Here is a 20,868-nt window from a genome sequence, read left to right on the forward strand (position 1 = left end):
AGACTTCCTGTTATCTTTCCATCGAGGATACAAACACAAGCATGCACGCACACACACACACACGCACGCACGCACCACAATATCCAGTCAAAACAGTGTTGGTTTGCCACAGCTCTGTGAGTCATTACAGTGCAGTCTGACTCTCTGATTAATCAAACCTTTGAAGGTTGGGTATAATTTGTATCTTACTTGTAGGGGTCGTTGGGATCCTTGGCGTTGCAGGCCTCAGCGTGTCCGTTACACACACAGCGTCCTCCAATGCTGATGTCTTTGATACTGTAGTAATACTGTCAAATAAAAACAATACCCAGCATAAATTATTATTATTACTGAATGTTTTAAATAAAGAAACAGCGCACTCGTGCAGTGCAAATGTGTTATTTTCACCTATTGTTTTTGAATATTTTTTAGAGATGCAGGATAATATCGGCACGTTCTCGGTATCGGCCAGCATGAACGAATAAATACTACGAACATTGAACACCACTCTATTTCTCTTCTCCAACTCCAACTTATGATGTTAATTCAACTACAGAAGAGACTTGATGATCACTAAAATTAGGTGGGGACAAAGTGGATGTATCGGTATCAGTTATCGGCCAAATAAGTTGTTATATATATCCAATCGCATGCAGCCCCAACAGTCTTAGAATTGCTTAAATTGGGTGCGACTGGAAAGCTGAGACTCTTGTGGATTCAATGAGCCCAATTTTATTCATGTGTGATGATGTCAGCCCACACAGTAGCAATCTCATTGCAGTGAGACCATTTTTAAACATGACCTCACTGTATAAAATTACCTATCGTGACCTCTAGAATAATCCCAGAATCATAACTTTAAAGCCACAAACTAGAGACCTGGAGCATTCAGGGGATGGATGGCTGTTATAGGGGGGTTTGTCAGCAGTGTAACGAACAGAAGAGCTCGGCATCCAATCGCCAAAAGATGTCAAAAGTTTTTGATGCCAAAACACAGCCTGGATTTTTCTATGATGATCCTGAAGGTCTCTGTGTCTTAATGTGGTATTTTGGAGAGATTTCTGACCATTTCTATCAGGTCTCCAGTGGTCAAAAATGCTTAAATTTCACACTAATTCTGCATTAACTCAAAAACTGCTGCAGCAACTTATGAGACTGGAAACAGCCATTATTTATTTCCATCATAATGTTCTGAGCCACGATTCATTTCAAACTTAGAAAAGTGAGAACAGGCTGTGGCATCCGGCCGTCATAATTACATCAACGCCCAGGAATCATGACTGAACTCTTTCAAGGTGTAAAGAGTTCATTCCTGCAGTTAAATCCCACAATCTCAAAAACCCACAACTTTTCACAACCCCCCCAAAAAAAACAAATAAACCATGCAGGTGCCACCAAACTGCAGGGAATACTATTATGTTGTGTTCAAACCAAATGCGATACAAACTTTCACATCATGTTACTCACGCAACTTTGAGCGCTAGAAATTGCTGGATAAACTTCCGCTAGTACGTCCTTAACCTCATACGTCCCCGGAGGATCTTAATGCTGATTTGCTATCATGACACAAATTGGTCACTGAGGTTTGGATTTTTTTAACTCTTGTGAAAAAGCAAATAACGTAAAATTGTGCTATTCGCTTCATTTGTGCCACTTAATTTGCATATTTTAAATCATTCGCGCTGTGTTCATCACACCGCCCGGTGGGATTTGACATCTAATTGTGTCTTACCATTGACTTTACATGTAATTCACTCGCACAAATTGTTTCATTCGCGCCTGGTGTGAACAAAGCATTAATGTGTCTCACTGCCACCACGGTGCTGTTGGTCAGTGAAGCAGAGACCTGCCACCTTAACCCTCAGCATCAGATTGTAAAGTCTGCATTACTGTGGGCAGCTTGTGGGAAACATGAACTGTTGACAGGTGGGCAGTGATGTAGTTCTGACAGCTGGTCGCTACAAGGCGCTTAACCAAAACAAAATGTTTGTTAAAGCTTTACGACTCAAAAAAATTGAGACAGTGCTGAGCTGCATCTCAAATTAATCTCAAGGTTTCCAGCTTTCAGATGACGTATACCACTTCTTTGTGGCACATACTGTTGACATCCTGTCTCCCCATAACAATCACCTGCCCCCCCTAAAAAAGAAGTAAACTCCTGATCTAATGTGTGGAAGTTGTGCTTCAAGTCTAGAGCTACAAACTGTCTCTACATTTTATTCATGACTCTCATTTTTGGAGGAGTACGATATCAATAATCAGTCCTAATTTGTTGCATCATCTTACCCTGCGGGTGACAGTGGGGTCGCGGAGCGCCTTGCCCATCAGGTGTCCCAGCAGCGTGTTGGTTCTGAGGAAGCGAAGCCGGATGTTGGTGGCCTTGGTGAAGTCCCTCAGCACCGGTGAGTAGGAGAAGTTCATGGCTCCGGGCCGACCGTTCACCAAGGACACCACGATCTGGGAGACGAGGACAGAGGCGGTTATCAGCTCGCCAACAGGTGTGGAGATATAATAAACATTACAGCCTGGGAACGTCCTGCAGGATGATGTGTTAATTCAGTTTATTTTATTTGTTCTGCATGCTCATGTCTTTTTTCTGTAAATGCTGAATTTTTGGATTTTAGGAGGACTGTGTGGCTCTTCTGAATGGTCATCTTGAAGATCTTTAGGTCCCAATTCCACAAAATGATCTCAGTAGCAGCTAATAGTATGTGACCATTGTTTTCTTTGTCTCATTATTCTACTGATTCTCTTCACTACTAATTCATTCATTTTTAAATCTAAAAAAAATGAAGAAAAGAGCAGAAAAACGTCCATCACAGTGTCCTGGAGTCCAGTCCAAAACTCGAAGATATTCAGCCATACTTACATTTGAGAATTTGAAAGTAATGAACGTTTGATTAATCAGATCAGTAGCCGATAACTTTTATTGTTGACCTACTGATAGATTAACATTACTGGTGTTTTATCCACAAACACAAACCAACCTCTCCATTTTCCAGCGGGACAATTCGGGAGTACTCGGTGGTGCAGACGATGTCGTTATCATTGTTGATCCTCTCAATGGTCCTCTGTCCAAACCGCTCAATACAGTCTCTCTTGGAGGCTGCACACGCACACGCACACACATGGAGGCAGAGAAAGGGGGGGAGAGAAAAGTTCAGTTGTCATCAATCTCAACCACATATCTGTAAACACATGAACATCCCCTCGTGTTAAACGTGAGGAGTGTGAACCAACTTGTGGCATTTTAATGATGCGTCTCAGTGTGATAATTAGAGGAGGGTCTCGGCTCTGTGGAGTCGGCCTTAAATATACCTCAGCTGCATCTTCAGCTTCACAACAGCTGGAGTTCACAATAATCAGCTACACTAACTCCGTGTAACTCTCTTTAACTTAACAACCTGACATTAAAACCCCACTTCAAAATTGAGAAGCACACTTAAACGTGAACGAGGTTGTAAAAGCAAACGTACAAACGTACCTTCAGACTTATTTGAGACTGTCGACCATGACATGCTGCAAATAGCTTCACGCACTCTGATCTTTTAACACTTCAGTCAAGGGATCAACCTGCAGGACTCAAACTGGATCCTGACAGGATCATCGTAAACTCAAACTGAAACAGTCTTATTAGGATGGACCAGTCATGTAGTCATGAATGAATGATCCAGTGATTCTTGTTGGTGTTTTATTGTTTTACAGTTGCTGTCTTGTGTTGTTTTGTCACTAGTGTCACAAGTTTTGTGTTCTTAATGTAAGTATTTATTGTTGAGTTTGTGTTTTCTACTGTTTCTTGTGTAGTTTTTATTGAGTTCATTGTAATTTAAAGGAATTGCAAATGAGCTTAGGCGAATCATACTGTAGCTTTGTTTATGGTGCATACTTGTCCCTATACAAATAATCATCAAAGTTATTAATGACTTACAATAAATCTAACTGATCTAAATCCCAAACCAGTGATCATTTGTTTTGATTAGTCAATCTGGCTTTAGTAAATCTGTTTTTTAGGTAAATCAGACTGTAAAACTGTGTGAGACAGTTTGAGACTTCAGCGTGTTAAAGTCACACAGTTTCTTCGTGAAGACACAGCACACATTCCTGGAATAGATTTGTCCTTGACACAGAAGAAGAGTGGAAGAACCGTGATAACAAGACAGAGAAGAGGAGGAGGGCTGATTTTATAATGTTAAGATGTCACATCCAACTCTACTGGAGTGTGCGTGTGTGTGTGTGTGTGTGTGTGTGTGCGTGTGTGTGTGTGTGTGTGTGTGTGCCGCGAACAGCTGCAGCAGTTCAAACTAAAACTGTCAAATAGCTGTGAGATTTACAGCTCTGAGGCCAACACTAATTTACTCTGAACTATTTACTGACTGTAAAACACTGTATATTATCGCCAGTGTTTCGTATTGGAGAAGAAGAAGAGTCAAGCTGCCTTCAGTCATCTTGTGATTCTATAAACTGCATCTAGTTTATTCAAACTGGTCAGGTGCAGAATTTAATCGAAATTAACGCAGTGTTTTTTCTTACTGAGATGATTTTTCAGGGTTAAAAGGTCAAAGGAAAATGTTCTCATCAGGCAGGAGGTGATCTCAAGCAGCCGGCCACATTGAGCCGACTTTGGTTGACACTCGTCACACTCAGACTCTTATCAGGCACGAGAGGGCCATTTGTAAACTGGCTTATTAGCTGGAGAATTAGCTGCCAAATCAGCTGTCAATGGCCAGTGTCTTTCAACTTGTCATCATTTGTCATAAGCCTGACAACCAGGCGTGCCAGATTTAGGAAGCTTCTTGGCCAAGAACGATTGGCTACCTGGAAAAATTTAGGCTTCAGACCAGAATGTAGATCTCCTAACCAGAGCAAAGCAAAGCTGGCTGGCAGAAATACTTAAACGTTTTCTTTTCTCCATCATCCATCAAGATCACTGTCACCTGAAACCGGTCAATGTCACGGCTGCTTTTGGGCGGCAGAGTTTTGCTTTTAACCTTTCAGTAGAGGAACTTTTTAAGACCCAAAATGACTTGATCTGGTTATACTGAACCAGCAAACAATAAGGCCTAGTCCACACCTACACTGGTATTTTTGAAAACAGGGTCTTCCCTTCTTTCGCTTTCAAAAATTATTAACATATGCAGTTAGAAAAAAATCTCAGTTCAAATGAAAATCCAAAAACACTGTAGCAGCACTGTGAAGAGCATGCCGAACCAACAGGCAGCGAAATGACCATAACCCCAAAGCCACACGAAGAACTAAAATGATGGCTGATCAGAAGCTTTAAAAAAAGTTACTACTGGAAGGCTACTTGTGCTGGATCAGTGGCCTCCAGTGCACTGTGATGCATTTTTTTCAATTAAGTGAAAGACTAGCTGTACATTTACAGTACGTGTAGACGTGTAAGAAGTCTGTTGGCAAAGTTAGAACCAGCACTATTTTTGGTTGCATCCACCATTGCACTAAATGTCGATTCATTTGCGAAGCCTCACAAAGGATATAACAGTGCACACCCTGACTTTACAAGACGAAAACTCCCCTGTCCACACGTCAACACTGAAAACCAGAGTACCAGAGTTTTTAGTGACTTTAAATGCAATCTGCGTGCAGACGAAAGGAAAAACACATGGACAAAGGCTATGTTTTCAAATATATCTGTGCCCATGTGGACTAGACCTTCGGAAGCTTCTTGGCCAAGAACGTTTGGCTACCTGTGGAAATTTAAACCTTAGAGCAGAATATAGATCCTCACCTAAACAGCTCAAAGCTAAGCTGGCTTACAGAAACAGATTATCAAACACAGTCACCTGAAATCGGTCAATGTCACGGCTGCTTCCAGTACAGCAAATTTCAGGATCTACAACTCTCTGGTTCCTTGATCTAGGTCTGACAGCGAGTCCTTGTGAGGACACTAGTGTGTCGTATGCATGCACTAATGTATTCACCAGCAATCTGAGAACAAGCTGTGTGTACTGCCAGCTCACAAGTGAAGTTTACAGACTTCACTTCAAAGATTTCCGGTTCAAGATGTCCATCAAACTGTCAAGACTGCATTTCTTTGCCATCTCGGACACCTGGAGGAGCTGTCAGTAATGCTAATTAATGCCAGGTCATCATGTGGGAACAAACACACACAGATGAGGCCGACCCAAACCCCCGCTGCCTCTTTCTCTTCACTCAGGTGAACATCAAGCTGCGACCTGTTGGCAGACATACCTGGAATTCCCCTGCAGCCCACCTGGACTGACAGCTGCCACAGCCAATCAGCTGGCAGCTCCATGATGTAATGACCCCCCCAACTCATCCCCCCCCCAATCAGCCGCCTGCCCTCAGGGCTGCTGTTTAACTCTGAGATTAGAGGGAGAATTGAGCCGAACCCTGGGGGAGGTTAGGAAAGCATGAAGTGATGCTGATGGAATCTGACTCAGTTTTCTCCTAATAACAAAACATCTGGACTCACATGTGTACGTGTGCATCACGTAGGTGAATGTATACGTGTGTGTGTGTGTGTTTCTACTCACAGGCGAAGAACTGCCAGGGTTGGTAGGTCTGCCCAAAGTCGATGGATCTCTCCAGAACCCAGAGGTCCGGACGGGGAGAGTTTGCGAACTTAATCAAGACGTAGGCCACATGGAAGAGCTGCAGAGACACAGAGGAGAAGAAATACACATTACTTACATATTCAAACATGGTTAACCTTTGTTTGGGTTGTTTCTGAACACTTCTGCTCAGCCAGAAGGTGCACAGTATGAGAGGAAATATAAGAGAATGACAATGCTGCTTTTGCAAACTCCCACTTTCGTCAATGTAGAAGGTTCCTTCACATTTTCATGGACACAATTTTAAAACTTTTCCAGGATTTTTCATTGACCTGTAATTAAAGAAAAAAATTCTTGCCCCACTGCACCAGCATTTGTCCAACATCAGATTCAAACTCTAAACATAATTTCAGCTAGCTGGCAAACACAAAGGAAGGGACAGAACCCAAACAGAAAATGAGGAAACATACACGATGTTCATCAAAACGCTGTCATACATCAAGACACAGTAAAACAACATTACGTCAGCAGCTAGAGAAAATAAATTCATCGTTACGTTACATTACACAGACAGTTACCAACGTAAGATTATTGCAAAAATTTCATTACTCACAACAAAACTCGAGATGCAAAATATTGGATTGGATTTTTTACCGATATGTAATATATGCAATATATCTACTTTTTCCCACCTAATTTTATCATCAAGTTTCTTCTGTAGTGGAATTAACATCATATTATTCATGCATACTCTTATCATGACGGCCCACCAGCAGATGGAGACATGAAATACAATGCTTTTCAATGTATGTAATATTCAGTCATTGTGCAAAATAAGGAAATGAGTGTTGGCTGATCCTGATATTTCATTTTAAAGCCAATATTGGCCGGTACTGAGCATATGCCGAAATTATCACGCATCGCTAATTTTTACCAATACTGGAAAATGTGAGTGTGAAATTCCATGACTTTTCCAGGTTTTCCATGACTGTGGGAATCCTGACTGTACGGCTGAAACTAATGACTTCTTTTCCTTATTTAACCAAATCCAGGGAAAGACTGCATGTCACCAATGTGTTGTAATGTTTAAAAGTAGGAGAGATCGTTGCCAGAACAGCCGTGATACTTATTACGGCCCCTGGGCCAAATCTGGCTCATGACAGGGTGCCGTGTGGCCCTCCCACCATTGTGTAATTTACAGTGAAAATAAGTAGATTCACGCTGGGATTTTTATTTTTATTCTAACAGTATATAAGATGCCAGAGTACAAAAAAGCATCAAAAATGTGACAGGGAAGGATCCATTGGACCCAACGACAGAGATGCGAACTAAGCCCTGAGTGTCCCTAAATCCTAGAGACACCCCTGCTGATCCCCGACCTGTGCGGAGCTGCTGCGACTGGATTTGATTCTTGGCAAAGATGAGTGTGTATGAGTATCCCTCAACTACAGGGACACGTCTGTTACCAATTTGTTTGTTTGGGAAATTCATTAATGGATTGAAATGGAGTTCAATGTGGACTTACAGAAGAGAGACAAAAAGCCAAGAGGAAGGAGATAAAAGAAGGGAAGGAAAAATGGAGGAAATGATGCAGAGAAAGAAGAGGGTAGGAGAAGAATAAAAAACTAATAAAAGGAAATAAAAAAAGTGTATATGAGGCACATGACGGAGTAAAGAGAACACAAAAGAAAGGAAATGAAATGGTAGGAAAAGACAAGGAATGGAAAGCAAAAAGATTCAAGGATAGGGAATAGAGGGATGGGAAAAGGAAAAGAAAGGAAAGTAATGGAAAGGAAAGGGTGGATATGAAATAAAAGTAAAGAAAGGATAGCAAACAATAAGACATGAAACAAAAGTAAGAAAGTAATGGAAAGGACAGGAAGATAAATGAAAGGAGAGGACAATGGAAGACTAAAGGGGCAAAAATAAAAGACATAAAGAAAGGATGGAACAGGAAAATTAAAGAAATGAAAAGCAAACAGGAATGTAAAGGGGTAAAAGGAGAATAAAACAAGATGAAGACAGTTGTGGTGAAGGAAGAGAAGCGAGCTGCCAGCGTATAATAAAACCAATCGACCGTTTCATTGACCCAAACAGTCGACCTGTGAAACGTCTCCCCTCCCGAGAGACGTCACGACAAACCCAACCACAGTCCGCCTGATCTGTCATGTTCCATGTTAGGCTACGAGTTATGAACAAAAAGCTGAATCCTGTCAGTAATGAGCACCAGATGCTCCTCCGTCACACTCCCAGCTTTCAGCCTCTTCTCTTTCTCGTGTCATCTCTCATTCATTTCCTGAAAGGCCCTGAAGCTGGTTAGACGGCGATGACAAACTGCTCTCGTGGGTACGGAGGAGTTGAGCTGCACTGTTTTGTCTGTCAGACCTTGAGATCGCTCCCCAGTCGAGACACAGCACACTGAAATAACACGATGACGTACATAATAATATAATAACTAATCACAATCACCTTCATATTTCACCTCTCCCCTGTGTGTGTTGGAGACAGAGTGTTGAGAGCTCCTTTTTGAATGCAGCAAATGATGATTTAAAGTTTATAGAAATCTGCAACCGAACTAATAATTCACATCGTCACCTCTCCTGGGTCATGTTCCTGTTTCTCTTAATTCAGCATATGATGCCAAATCATTCATGTAAATCTTTTGTTTCCCTCTTAAACAAACTGTAGCTTACTCTGTCTCCTTTTAATGACTGAATGTTTTTTGCAGCCTTGTATTCTCATTTTGCTCTGACGCAACCGTTTTTAAGATGTAACATTAGATTTTACTCTTGCGTACTGTCGTCACGGAGGGTCAGCTCAAGGACCACAATATGAGCAAATCTGACATAAAATATAAATTGAGCTTAAAGGTCTAGTGTCTAGAATTGAGTGACATCTAGTGGTGAGGGTGCAGATTGCAATCACGATTTTGACGTCGCAGAGGATCTTGAGAGCCACCTTGGGTCGGAGGTGAGTCGGCAGATAGTCTGCCACGATGAGTCCTCACGTGTGAACAAGCCTACGAGCAAGTCGCCCCCTCGTCTGTGACTGGGACTGGATATCTGGCATGCTAGAAAACTGGAGAAGTCTGACGCGACTGACAAAGAGCATCAGCCAATGAGAGGCGGGAAACGTCCCACGTCAGCACGCAGGAGGACGGGAGAAATGTGAGGAGGACAAGCCGCAGGGCTGCCAGGTCTGCTTATTAGCCACGACTTTGGGCTTGTTTCTAAAGTGGAATTGCTTATTTGGACTTGCTCTCTAAACGTCACCTTCCTCTATACATATCCATCTAATAAGTTATTGAAACGCATGATAGTCGCTTCTTTTTGGGCTTGTTTCCATAGCTCTGGTTGCATGTTTCTCTCCCAAGATCTGGCAACACTGACAAGCCGGCAAGCAACAACAACAATAGTGGCGGTGTCCACAGGATCACGGGGAGCGCGTTGTGTTTGGACCCAGGCCCTGAAGGCAGATCTGATTCAACACTGGGAAGAATATCCATGCCTTCACAATGTGTCGTCTCCAAGTTTGGTGACGTCACTGCGTTATCTGGGGCTCTGTCGGCGAGGGCTCGGTGGAGAAATCTTGTGGTGTGCACACATTTGGTGAGACTCCCGCTGACAGAAACACATGTCGGCAGGTATGAACACTCAAAAGATTACGATCATCTCCGCGACACAAAATCAGGGTGAAAATCGTGTAATGTGAACTAGGCTTAAGAGAACTGCAGTGGCTGATGCAAAACCGCAAATGGCCCTAACTAGAGCCAGTGTTTGGTTTGTCCGTCCTGGGCTGCTGTAGAAACAACTTGGTTGACTCTGTGGAAAAGGACCTGCTCTGTATGAAGTTATAAATCAACACAATTTTTATTTTCAGGGCCCATTATTTCAAAACTTGTAATCTGGATCAAAATAATCCGGATAATGAAATCGTCCTTTTCTCAGTCAGAGATCAAGGTGATCCTGTTGACTTTATCTGGGTATTACAAAACACTGGCAGGGTGGATCACTTTGATCCCAATCTGACTGGATACTGATTTCCAAATCTCACGACCTCGCCCCCAGATCTGAAACGTTTCCCCTTTGGGGGCGTGGTTTACAGATTATGACGCGTTGCGCTCTGTCTCTATGGTGGACTACTTCACGAAAGGAGCAGTTGGTAGCACAGCTTTCACATCAAAATGTAAATTTACCGTTATCTAATGTGTCACGTTTTTAAGACCATACGAAGGCCACCCACCATCTGATGTGAGCCAGCTATTTGAATTGTCACCTACTTAAAACGTGGGCGTACTGATCTCTAATTGAGCCGAGGTCATGCTAACGGTAGCTAACGCGGCTCCATTGACTTGCATGTTAAGTAGCTAGCAGGCTAGCGAGGTAGCTGGCTTTGTTGATCTATGGCTTAATTTAAAAGGGAATTAATAAGTACGTCATACACAAACTCTTTAAACACCAGTCTGTTCAGAGTTTGACGTTATGTTATTGCCAACACAGCAGACTATAAAAAAAAATAAAAAAAAATACATGTGTGCAGAGCAGACTGCTGCAGTATAGGAAAAATACACAGTGGTAGTATGAATTATGTGGTTCATTCAGAAGTGTCAGAGGACTGAGTTGTTGTCCATGTGCTTATTATGTTAATCCCTGTGTTGTTTCTTGCACTCTGTGTAAAGAAAAGAATGTGCTATACAAATAAATTTGCTTTGCATTACATTTCCCTGCCTTTGTCTGACCACAAACATATGTTGGATGTTTTGGTACAAACAGGTTACAATGTTAGGTGAAACTAGACGTTGAGAAATAGGTCTGTATTTGTTACTCTTATTTACAGCAGTTTCAGGAAGTATGGGCAAACTATATTTTTCTATGCTTGAAATTACTCACAACTAAAACACTAATTTAGATTAAGTGTAATGAACATCTTGAGTAACAATATCTAGGAGAAGTGGAGCTGAAGCTTTGTCAAATCCACCTCTGAGGTGGGATCCAAATAATCCTGAAATTTGGTATCAAATTGATCCAGATCTCTGCCTTAAGTTTTGAAATACCCAAATGCAGCCTTTATCTGGATTAAAGGGAGGATTGGATTACCAGATCTGAATCCTTAGGATCAGGATCCTCTTGATCTGTGTTGAAATACACAGTTTTCAGATCAGATCAGGATTTAATCCAATCTGGCCAGGATAATCCTAGCAGATCACTTTGAAATACTGGGCCCAAGTGATTATAATCTCATGAATACATAAATATACGTAAACATTATGAATGTTATATTCCATCTCTGCCAATATATCCACTTAAATCCTGCACACTGGACCTTTAAATCCATGAGTGTACAAACAAACCAATGTCATCTTTTTGTTCAAGTCCAAGTCCAACATTTAGCTGGTCGTTGTCTCAACAGCAACAGCAACAGCACACACACACACACACACACACACACACACACACACACACACACACACTTTGATCATCCAATACTGAAGTTCGGCCTGTGATCTTCACACTTCCTCCTCGACAGGCAGCTCTGTCAGAGGCGATGATGACACACATGTACAGCACGCAAACGCAAAAACATTCACACACTTACACACACACATAGACCTGCAAAAACTAGTACTACTCCATCACTGTGGAATGCTAGAAGTGTGTGTTTCAGGCCAATGAATGAGAGACAAGGAGAAGGAGGAGGGGGGCATGTCATCTTTTCAGTGTTGACAGAAGAGACTCAAGTTCATCCATCCATCTCCATCCGTCCAACCAAAGACGAGGACAACTGAAAACTTCACTATCACTGCACCTTTCAAAATTGCAAATTCCTTCACTCTGCTCTTACTCCTGTACATTTTGTTCCTTTAGTAGAAAAGGAAATATCCAGAAAATTCCGCCAACATGTAAATCACAACTCTGAACAAAACAGCAAGCAGTCACAGCACTTTGTTACAGAAGACAGTCCGGTTAAAGAAGTTGGTTTCTACTTCAAACACAAATAAAGGCTTAACCAAAGACTCTGTGTATGTAAGCATATATGTGTGTGAAGTAGATCTGAAGGACAGGAAACAGAAAGCGAGGCCTCTACACGTCCCTCAGGGCCAGAGATATTGAAAGAAAAACCCAGAAGCATTCCTCTGATTCCAGGGTTAAAGTCTGAGCAGCTCGGGGAGCGACCTGAAGTTCAGAGCAGATCCTTTGAACCAAACTGACTGAAAACACACGACTGAACACGCAGAGAAATCAGGTGACCTGAACTTCAGCACTGATGCAGAGCCGTATGACGACCATCATCAGGAGGACTGCCAGCCTTGGTGGGCCATCATATCATTTTATTTTATTGACATTGTGAGTTACCTGGTTGCATATGGAGGGAGATTTTTGTTGCTGGAAACTCATCGATGACTCTAGAAAACAACCGGTTTTGTTGTATGTTGGTCTCAAACAGTGCTCTGCAGCTTGGCAGGTGTCTCGCCACGCTGACACGCCATCCACCATCCCCTCCACCTCCCGATCACAAAGCCAGCTCATATACAACTTCACTATAGAAATGTTGATATTATACGTATGTGCAAATGTAAAGTATCCATGGTTTGCAGAAATGTACGATGCCAACATTTTCTTCTGGCAACTGAGCTGAAGAAGCCCACAGCAGTGAAACAGTGGTGATTAACCACGGTCGCCATGGCTACTTAGAGTAATCTTACACTGGTAAATTGAACTTAAGATGTCACGCAGCACCTGCAGATACACCAATGAGTGCTGTATATTGATTTTTACCATATAGTAAAACATAAACTGGTGAAAAATGTCCGGTTTAATTTATTAATTAAACCATCATATTAGTTTCTCTCCCTTTCAGCTGTCTGTCTCCTGCTCTCGGTAGGAGTCGGTCTGTTGCCTGGTGTAGACACACACACACACACACACACTTACAACAAAAGGTTTTGCTGACCCCCTTTTTCCCCAACGCGCACACACCCCTTCACAGGATTTATGGATTAGTGGCGGCCTCCCAGGTCAGCCTCCCCTGAATTGCCTGTCAATCCCATCAATCAGACAGCCGTTACCATGGAAACCGGCAGCCAGCAACAGGTCAGACTAGGGGTAGAGACACTGATGGAGAGCATAAGGGGAGAGAAAACAAAACTGAAAATATTGAAGGAAGTTTTTTCGGATAGCCAAGGAAACAAAATCAAGAGGAAACTTGGAGCCCTTCAGGCAAGTGCTTAATTAAAGTTATGACTCAGAGGTGAATGAGAGCCCTGTACTTACAACTCAGTGCAGAGTCATGCCATCACAGACCACTCTGTATGTACAAACAGGAGGACACGGTACTAAAAGTGCACTTAGAAAGCCAACTTCAGACACGAGCATTACTTCATCGTGTAACCTCGCTCTCAACAACCGGGACATGTCCTTACAAACTACACATGAGGAGGTGGAAATGGTCACAGAGCTGTTACCAGACCTGAAGCAGAGCCGAGTGACCGAGAGTCTACTGTTTATTCTGTAATGTTTATTGTATCACGTACATGTGACATGTGACTGCCTTTATATTCGCAAAGCACAGAGAGCAGCATCACTGAGATCTACTGGTGACCAGAGGTTTACTGGTGTTTTTAAAAAGCCATGAGCTCTTTAGAAATGTTTCTGTCATTTTTCCTCACACTGAAAATTAAAAAGACATGAAATCAAGTGGGAACGAGAGTCATTTAATATTCAGTTACGGAGGGTTTCACATCAGGGACCCAGGCCTGGATAGGAGTACACACGACCCCAAAGTCAAGTTCATTTGATTAGTGTGAACACTGTGTAACGTACCAGGGCACAGTACACCGATCCATGCCCGAGTCCACTTGAAAAGGTGGTCTCAAGTACAGTTATGTGTACTCGAGTACGGGTCACAGCAGATGTGAAAACCAACTGTACTAAAACACAAAAGTGCACTGCTATTAAACACATCCATCCATCCATCCATCCATCCATCCATCCATCCATTTTCATCCGCTTATCCGGGGCCGGGACGCGGGGGCAGCAGGCCAAGCAAAGCACCCCAGACATCCCTCCCTCCGGCAACACTTTCCAGCTCCTCCTGGGGGTCCTCGAGGCGTTCCCAGGCCAGATGAGATATGTAATCCCTCCAGCGTGTTCTGGGTCTGCCCCGGCCTCCTACCAGTGGGACGTGCCCAGAACACCTCCAGCGTCCAGGAGGATCCTTACCAGATGCCCGAGCCACCTCAACTGACCCCTTTTGACACGAAGGAGCAGCGGCTCTACTCCGAGCTCCCTCCAGATGTCTGAGCTCCTCACCCTATCTCTAAGGCTGAGCCCAGACACCCCACGGAGGAAACTCATTTCTTTCAGTCACTTCCCAGAGCTCATGACCATAGCTGAGGGTTGGGACATAGATGGACCCGTAAATCAAACGCTTTGCTTTCTGACTCAGCTCCCTCTTCACCACGACGGACCCCCTGCATCACTGCAGAAGCCGCACCGACCTGCCGATCCATCTCATACTCCATTCTACCCTCACTCGTGAACAAGACCCCAAGATACTTGAACTCCCTCGCTTGAGGCAGTAACTCTCCCCCAACCCGGAGAGGGCAAACCACTGGTTTCCGCTATTAAACACAGTCTAAAGTCATCTCTCAATCTGTCTGCTGCATGCATGCAGTGTGCACAGATCTCATCGTCTGAACTGCATGACCGTGGGAGATAAAGGGGGACTGCAGGCAAGAGGGTTGACACAGTCTTCAAAGTGTAAGCAATAGCTTTATGCGAAGGTCGACGACACTGTATGAGGTTGGGATTTTGAAACTTGCACACTCTTCTACACTACAGCAAATGTCACACAGATTAGGATACGAGTGTACACGGGTACGAAACAATATTACTAATGTGAAAGTGGAGCAGTGGGGATGTGGAGAGGTGAGGCAATCATACTCAGGTATGGTACAAATCGGTTGTATCTAATATGAAAACACCCAGAGTGCCTTGTATTGAAGCTCAAACACCTGCACCAGAGTGTGTGTGCGTTTGTAAAATTAAAAAGCTCCAATTTTTTATTACAAAGTAGATTTATTTTAGCTCAGTGTCTCATTGTTCTTCAAGCTCCTATTACTGCAGGGACATCTGATATAAGTGAGTGACTACTGCTCCATTCACCCTCACACACCTTCTCTACTAACAGTGACTTTTTGTTTCTGTACAAGTCAAGAAATATAAGAAATGTCAACAGGTATATTAGAAATATATATATATACAGAGTGTATATGTCTGAGGAATGCAGGTGTGTGTGTGTGTGTGTGTGTGTGTGTGTGTGTCTGGCCCCTGGCTGGTTTAATAATTGTACACATTCCTCGGTGGCACCACATTCCCGGTGCCTCAGGTAACCATGGAGATAAGACGGGAGACACACAATAAAGGGACAGAGGAAAAGATGGAGGGATGAAGGAGGGAAGGAGGGAGGAGACGCTTCGACATGTACAAACCCTGCAGAGAGAGAGAGAGCGATGGGAGACAGACAGATAAAGTTTTAAGGTCACCTGGTGAGACAAAGTCAAAACTTTGTCTGAAATAAAAATGCTGTGGCTGAATCCACACAGTTTGTTGACCGTTGGTTTATTATTCATGTTCTTTTAAAAGCAAAAATACCAAAAAGTCATCTGTCACCACTTCTTGAATGGAGATATTGCTGGTTTTCTTACTCTTCAATAACAGTAATTAAATACATTTGGGTTTTGGGCTGTCGATCAGACGATACAAGGTATGATAAAGACTGGGGGAAACTGTGAGTAGTATGTTAGTATCTAAAGACACTTTTCACACATCAATTAGTTGTAGTCACTCCACACTGAGCTCTCAGTCTGTGTCTCTGGAGAAAGACTCTTTAATCACAGCTCACACGCTGCTACAGTGATACCAGCTACACGTTCCGACATCACACAGCACCAACAGATGTTCTCCTGTGAGTAATAACTCTGTGTGTGTGTGTGTGTGTGTGTGTGTGTGTGTGTAGACGCGTGTGAGATATTTCTTTACAGGAAGCCAGGCGGATGGGCAGATTATTGTGGCGTCTTTTGGGCGTCAAGAAAGAGAAATGAGTGTGTGTGTGTGTGTGTGTGTGTGTGTGTGTGTGTGTGTGAGACGTTGATAGGAGCCAGGACTAAGGAAATAATGGCTACTTGTAAAGGAGAGACGTAGCTGCAGCTGCATCTGTCAGTACATGGAGGAGATTTAATGGACCGTTCTGTGGTCATAATTTCTGCTTGTTTTCACAGCTGACTCGTGAGAAGATTATTCTAATAATATAACAATATATAAATAAATATGCTACAGGTCGTCATTTTTATGATTAACTGTGAAAAAACTGCTGCTTTTCCTGTGTCTATATCAACATATATTGGTGTTTTTGGGGTTTATCACAGTTGGTCGCACAAAACAAACAATTTGAAGATGCTTCGGGATCGTAAGACATTTTTTTCTAAGATTATCTTTTGGGCTTTTGCCTTTAATTGATGGGACAGTACTACGTCTGAAAGGAGGGACAGAGGGGGGATCACATGCAGCACAAGGCCGCAGGCTGTAACTGACCTATGGCTAAGCCCCGCCCTCAAACGTGATGAGCCAATCACAGTGCGTATAGCCATTCCCATACACTGGGACATTCTCTGCCTGGACGTCCATTGAAATGCATTACAGAAAGTCAGTTTGTTCGGTTTTATGAGCTATTTCTGAGATTTGAAGTTTAAAAATGGTCAAACGGTGTGCATGGGGTACATGCAACTCTGACACAAGGTATCCTGAGAGGCTGGGCGACCAGGTGTATTTTTACACTTTAAACCACATCTCAAGCGAGAAAAGTGTCTCCTTTGGATAAAGTTGTGTGGTAACGTTAGACCACAACATCAACTCAACGTGAATAAGATTAACAATGATGTCTACATCTGTTCTAAGGTAAGTCAACATTGTGTTTGAGGCAACATATTGTCACTTTGCTGCAAAGAAATATAAAGTTATCTTTAACATCTCTAGCTAACGTTAGCTAAAGTTAGCCTAACGTTAGCTCCTAGCTGCGTTGTTCATCATGTCACCTTGTTTGCTGGGAGTTCATTAGCCTGTTTTGTTCTAGTTTTGGACTTTGGTGATCGTACATCATTGTTAGCTGTTGTCTAGACTCACAAGTCAGTCTTTAGACGCTTTGCTTAACTAAAGACTGATGACTTTCTCCCTGATTGTGTGTTTAGATGGGCGGACACAATTTCAGAGTTTAAAAAACTCCTTACGTTGCAGAACCAATAGTAAATCTGCAGGGCGGTCCTTCGGTGGCTCGCTGAACTCTTGTGCTTGTAAACAGAGTCCCACTAGAAACACATGTAGCGGTACAAAATGGCTCAGCCGCGCTCGCAGAAAACGCCATCAGAGTTAGTGGATGTTTGTCGTGTTTGCGGCGACACATTCTCGCCAACTAAAAGAAACAAACATAATCTTTTACAAGGCCATGACTCATCCGTCCGGCCGGACTATAGAGGGAATCGCCTTGTTGTTTACAAATACTTCCGGGTAGAAACCCAGCACAGCTTTTATATATATATCATCGTTTAGACTAATCCGATGTTTGTAAAGTATAAACACAATGATTGAAAAAACATTACTATTTCTTAGCAGTTAGCGGTGTCTGTAATAGGTAATAACTCATTAAACGGTCCGTGAAAAAAATATTTTTTCCAGCGGATATCTTAGTTACAACATGGTTGAGCTAACAAAGCAGTTTTGTGTTGCTATGTGTGGTATTTATTCAGTTTTAGGAAATCACGATGTCTAGAAAACATCAGCTGACAGGGACAGCTAACACTAAGTTAGCAGCAAAGCTAACATCAGGACGTCATCTGTTAAAAGCCTCCCGTTGTCGGATACGGCATGAAACTACTCCAGTTAGCTCAATCATGTTGTAACTAAGACATCCGCTGGAAAAAATATTTTCTTCACAGATGAGCACACGTTTGATAAAACGGAGTTAAATCTCTCGGCGTCCATTTTCAAGCTCTCTGTGTGTTTGTTTCCTTGCGGACAAGAAAAGGGGGAGCGCACATTTCCGAGAAGGCGTGTCCTTTTCAAAAATGCAAGAGGCGTTTTCCCCGGTGTGTTAAACACACTTTAGAAAGGAGTGTCCCCAGACTATCAGAAGGCGGAGATCTCTGATTGTCTTGTGGCGAGACTAGCTGTTGTCCAAAGGGCTCTAGTTAAGCTAACGTTAACTTCTGGAGCTTAGCTTCATTAACTTATCTGTAATGGCAGAGATAACAAAGGTTGGCAAACGTTATGCTGAATGATTCAGTGTAAATACTGTAGCACCAAACTAACGGAGAGACACTCTTGGTAAAGATGGTAAAAAGGCCGTTATCCTTTTCTCATATTCTGAGCCAAAAACCTTAACTTCAGTGGCACTTTAACTTGTTGTCTTTGATGGTGATGGCAACCAGATGTGGTTCACAAGCGTACACTGTGACCTGTAAATTTTGGAATAATCTCCAGATTAATCTTTAATGAATATGATCAACCAAACTGCAAGACCAAATTGAGTTTTTAACTTTTGGGATACAAAACGTCATCACTTCATCACGGCCAAAAAGTGTTTAATTGAGGTCACAGTGACCTTTGACCACCTAACTTTAGTCAGTTCATTGTTCAGTTCAAGTGGACGTTTGTGCCAAAGTTGAATAGAAATTCCCCAAAGATGTTCTTATCGTGTTCACGAGAATGAGATGGACAAATAACTAAAAAGCATATGTATCCTGTCACGACTGTCACTGACTGTGGCGGCGGGACATAAAAATTAAAGACTTGGTTTTGTGCATAGTCCTGTCACATCTTAAAGCATCGTAGGTCTGAAAATTGAGATTTGTCTGATTCCCCTATATGGGAACAACACCTGATGAAATACACAAATTTAATTTATCTTTGAAACAGGATGCGAGTGGATGGATGGATGGATGGATGGATGGATGAGACTCCTGCATGTTAATGGTGTCAGCATTAACATGAAGAGGAGGCAACATGTAGTGTAATGTAATCCTTCCATTCATTCTGTCTCCACTGACTCTTCTCTTGTTATCTGTCAGTCAGAGTGTAATATGTCTCAGTCCGTCTCTGCAGACAGATCCAGTGGTGCCAGACTCAACAGCAGCTGCTGTAATCACACACACACACGCACACACCCACCCCGACACACACACGGTACAAGAAAGAAGTGAAAAGTTGACTCACTTCTTACAGATGACAACCACTCTGCTCGTGTTCGTGTGTGTGTGTGTGTGTGTGTGTGTGTGTGTGTGTGTCGGGCTTGGACAGCTCCCAGAGAGCGACCGGGTCATTCCTCACATTCCAAGTCAATCTTAGTGTCTCTCTTTCCTTTCCTAATCCTCCCCGAACATGTATTCATCTTTACCTCCTTTTCCATCTCTCTCTATTTTCCCCTCACTCTTTCTTTATCTCCTTCCATTCAAACACACACACTCAGTTCTCAAACTCACATTCAGTATAAAGTGTTCTCATGATGCCAAAGTCTTTGAAGGATGTGAACAAAAAACTAATACTCTCTGTGACTCACAATTCAGTCCAGGTTGGTTTTATTGGCAAACGAATACATTGCTAAAAGTGTGTTGAAAAGTCTACTTTCGATTTGCAATATGATGTAAGGAACATTTTCATTCCTGTAATGAAGCTTTGCAACTCACAACATCCTCAGAAGACTCCAGAAGCATCCACACATTTTAAATGAACATTATGATTCTTGCTTCCTTGGACTAAAACACTTAAAAGACTCGAGTTCGTCAATGAGCGGCTCATCATGTGCATGTGCCGCTAGAAGAAGAAAGAAATCATCAAGCCATCCAATCTAACCAAAACTTTTTGAGTCTTTGCACAGAGGAGTATCACACTGAGGGAGGACATTCATTTCTGTTCATAACTCAGTGGTGTCCACACTGTCCCTTTATTTATCTCTCTCTCTCCGGGGGTTCGGGAATGTCCATCTACTCTTCCTCCAGAATCCCGGGACAGAATTCCTGACAAAGATTCCTGAGGGAAGACTCTCCCAGCTCTGCTCAGATTTCAGTGGGAACATTTTCGAACAGCTTCAGGTTTCGCTGTTTAAAACAAGACGCCTCTGTAAGTGTGTCTTGTTTTATTATTCGGGGCTGAAAAAGATACCGTGTCTATCAAAGCAGAGGCTTTGACTTTTCCACTGTTTCGTGATTTATCCTCCGGCACAAATGAGAGGTTTACGGGGATTGGTGGGAAGGAGCAACTGTCAGGGTTCAGTGTGCTTGAAATGGACATTATTCATATGAAATGCA

At 42.7% G+C, this 20,868-nt stretch overlaps 1 protein-coding gene across 2 annotated transcripts in view; it reads right to left on the reverse strand.

The window, feature by feature from the left end:
• lama5 (laminin, alpha 5) overlaps window positions 1–20,868 on the reverse strand; it is a 137,852-nt gene that overhangs the window by 74,023 nt on the left and 42,961 nt on the right. For both annotated transcript variants that reach the window (XM_049582153.1, XM_049582152.1), the window contains exons 3-6: window positions 6,495–6,612; window positions 2,967–3,085; window positions 2,266–2,436; window positions 190–287 (exon numbers count right to left, since the gene is read on the reverse strand). In XM_049582153.1, the coding sequence (XP_049438110.1) occupies window positions 190–287; window positions 2,266–2,436; window positions 2,967–3,085; window positions 6,495–6,612 (506 nt within the window). The remainder of the gene's footprint in view (window positions 1–189; window positions 288–2,265; window positions 2,437–2,966; window positions 3,086–6,494; window positions 6,613–20,868) is intronic.

The sequence above is a fragment of the Epinephelus fuscoguttatus genome, linkage group LG7, assembly GCF_011397635.1.
Source record: "Epinephelus fuscoguttatus linkage group LG7, E.fuscoguttatus.final_Chr_v1".
NCBI lineage: Eukaryota > Metazoa > Chordata > Actinopteri > Perciformes > Serranidae > Epinephelus > Epinephelus fuscoguttatus.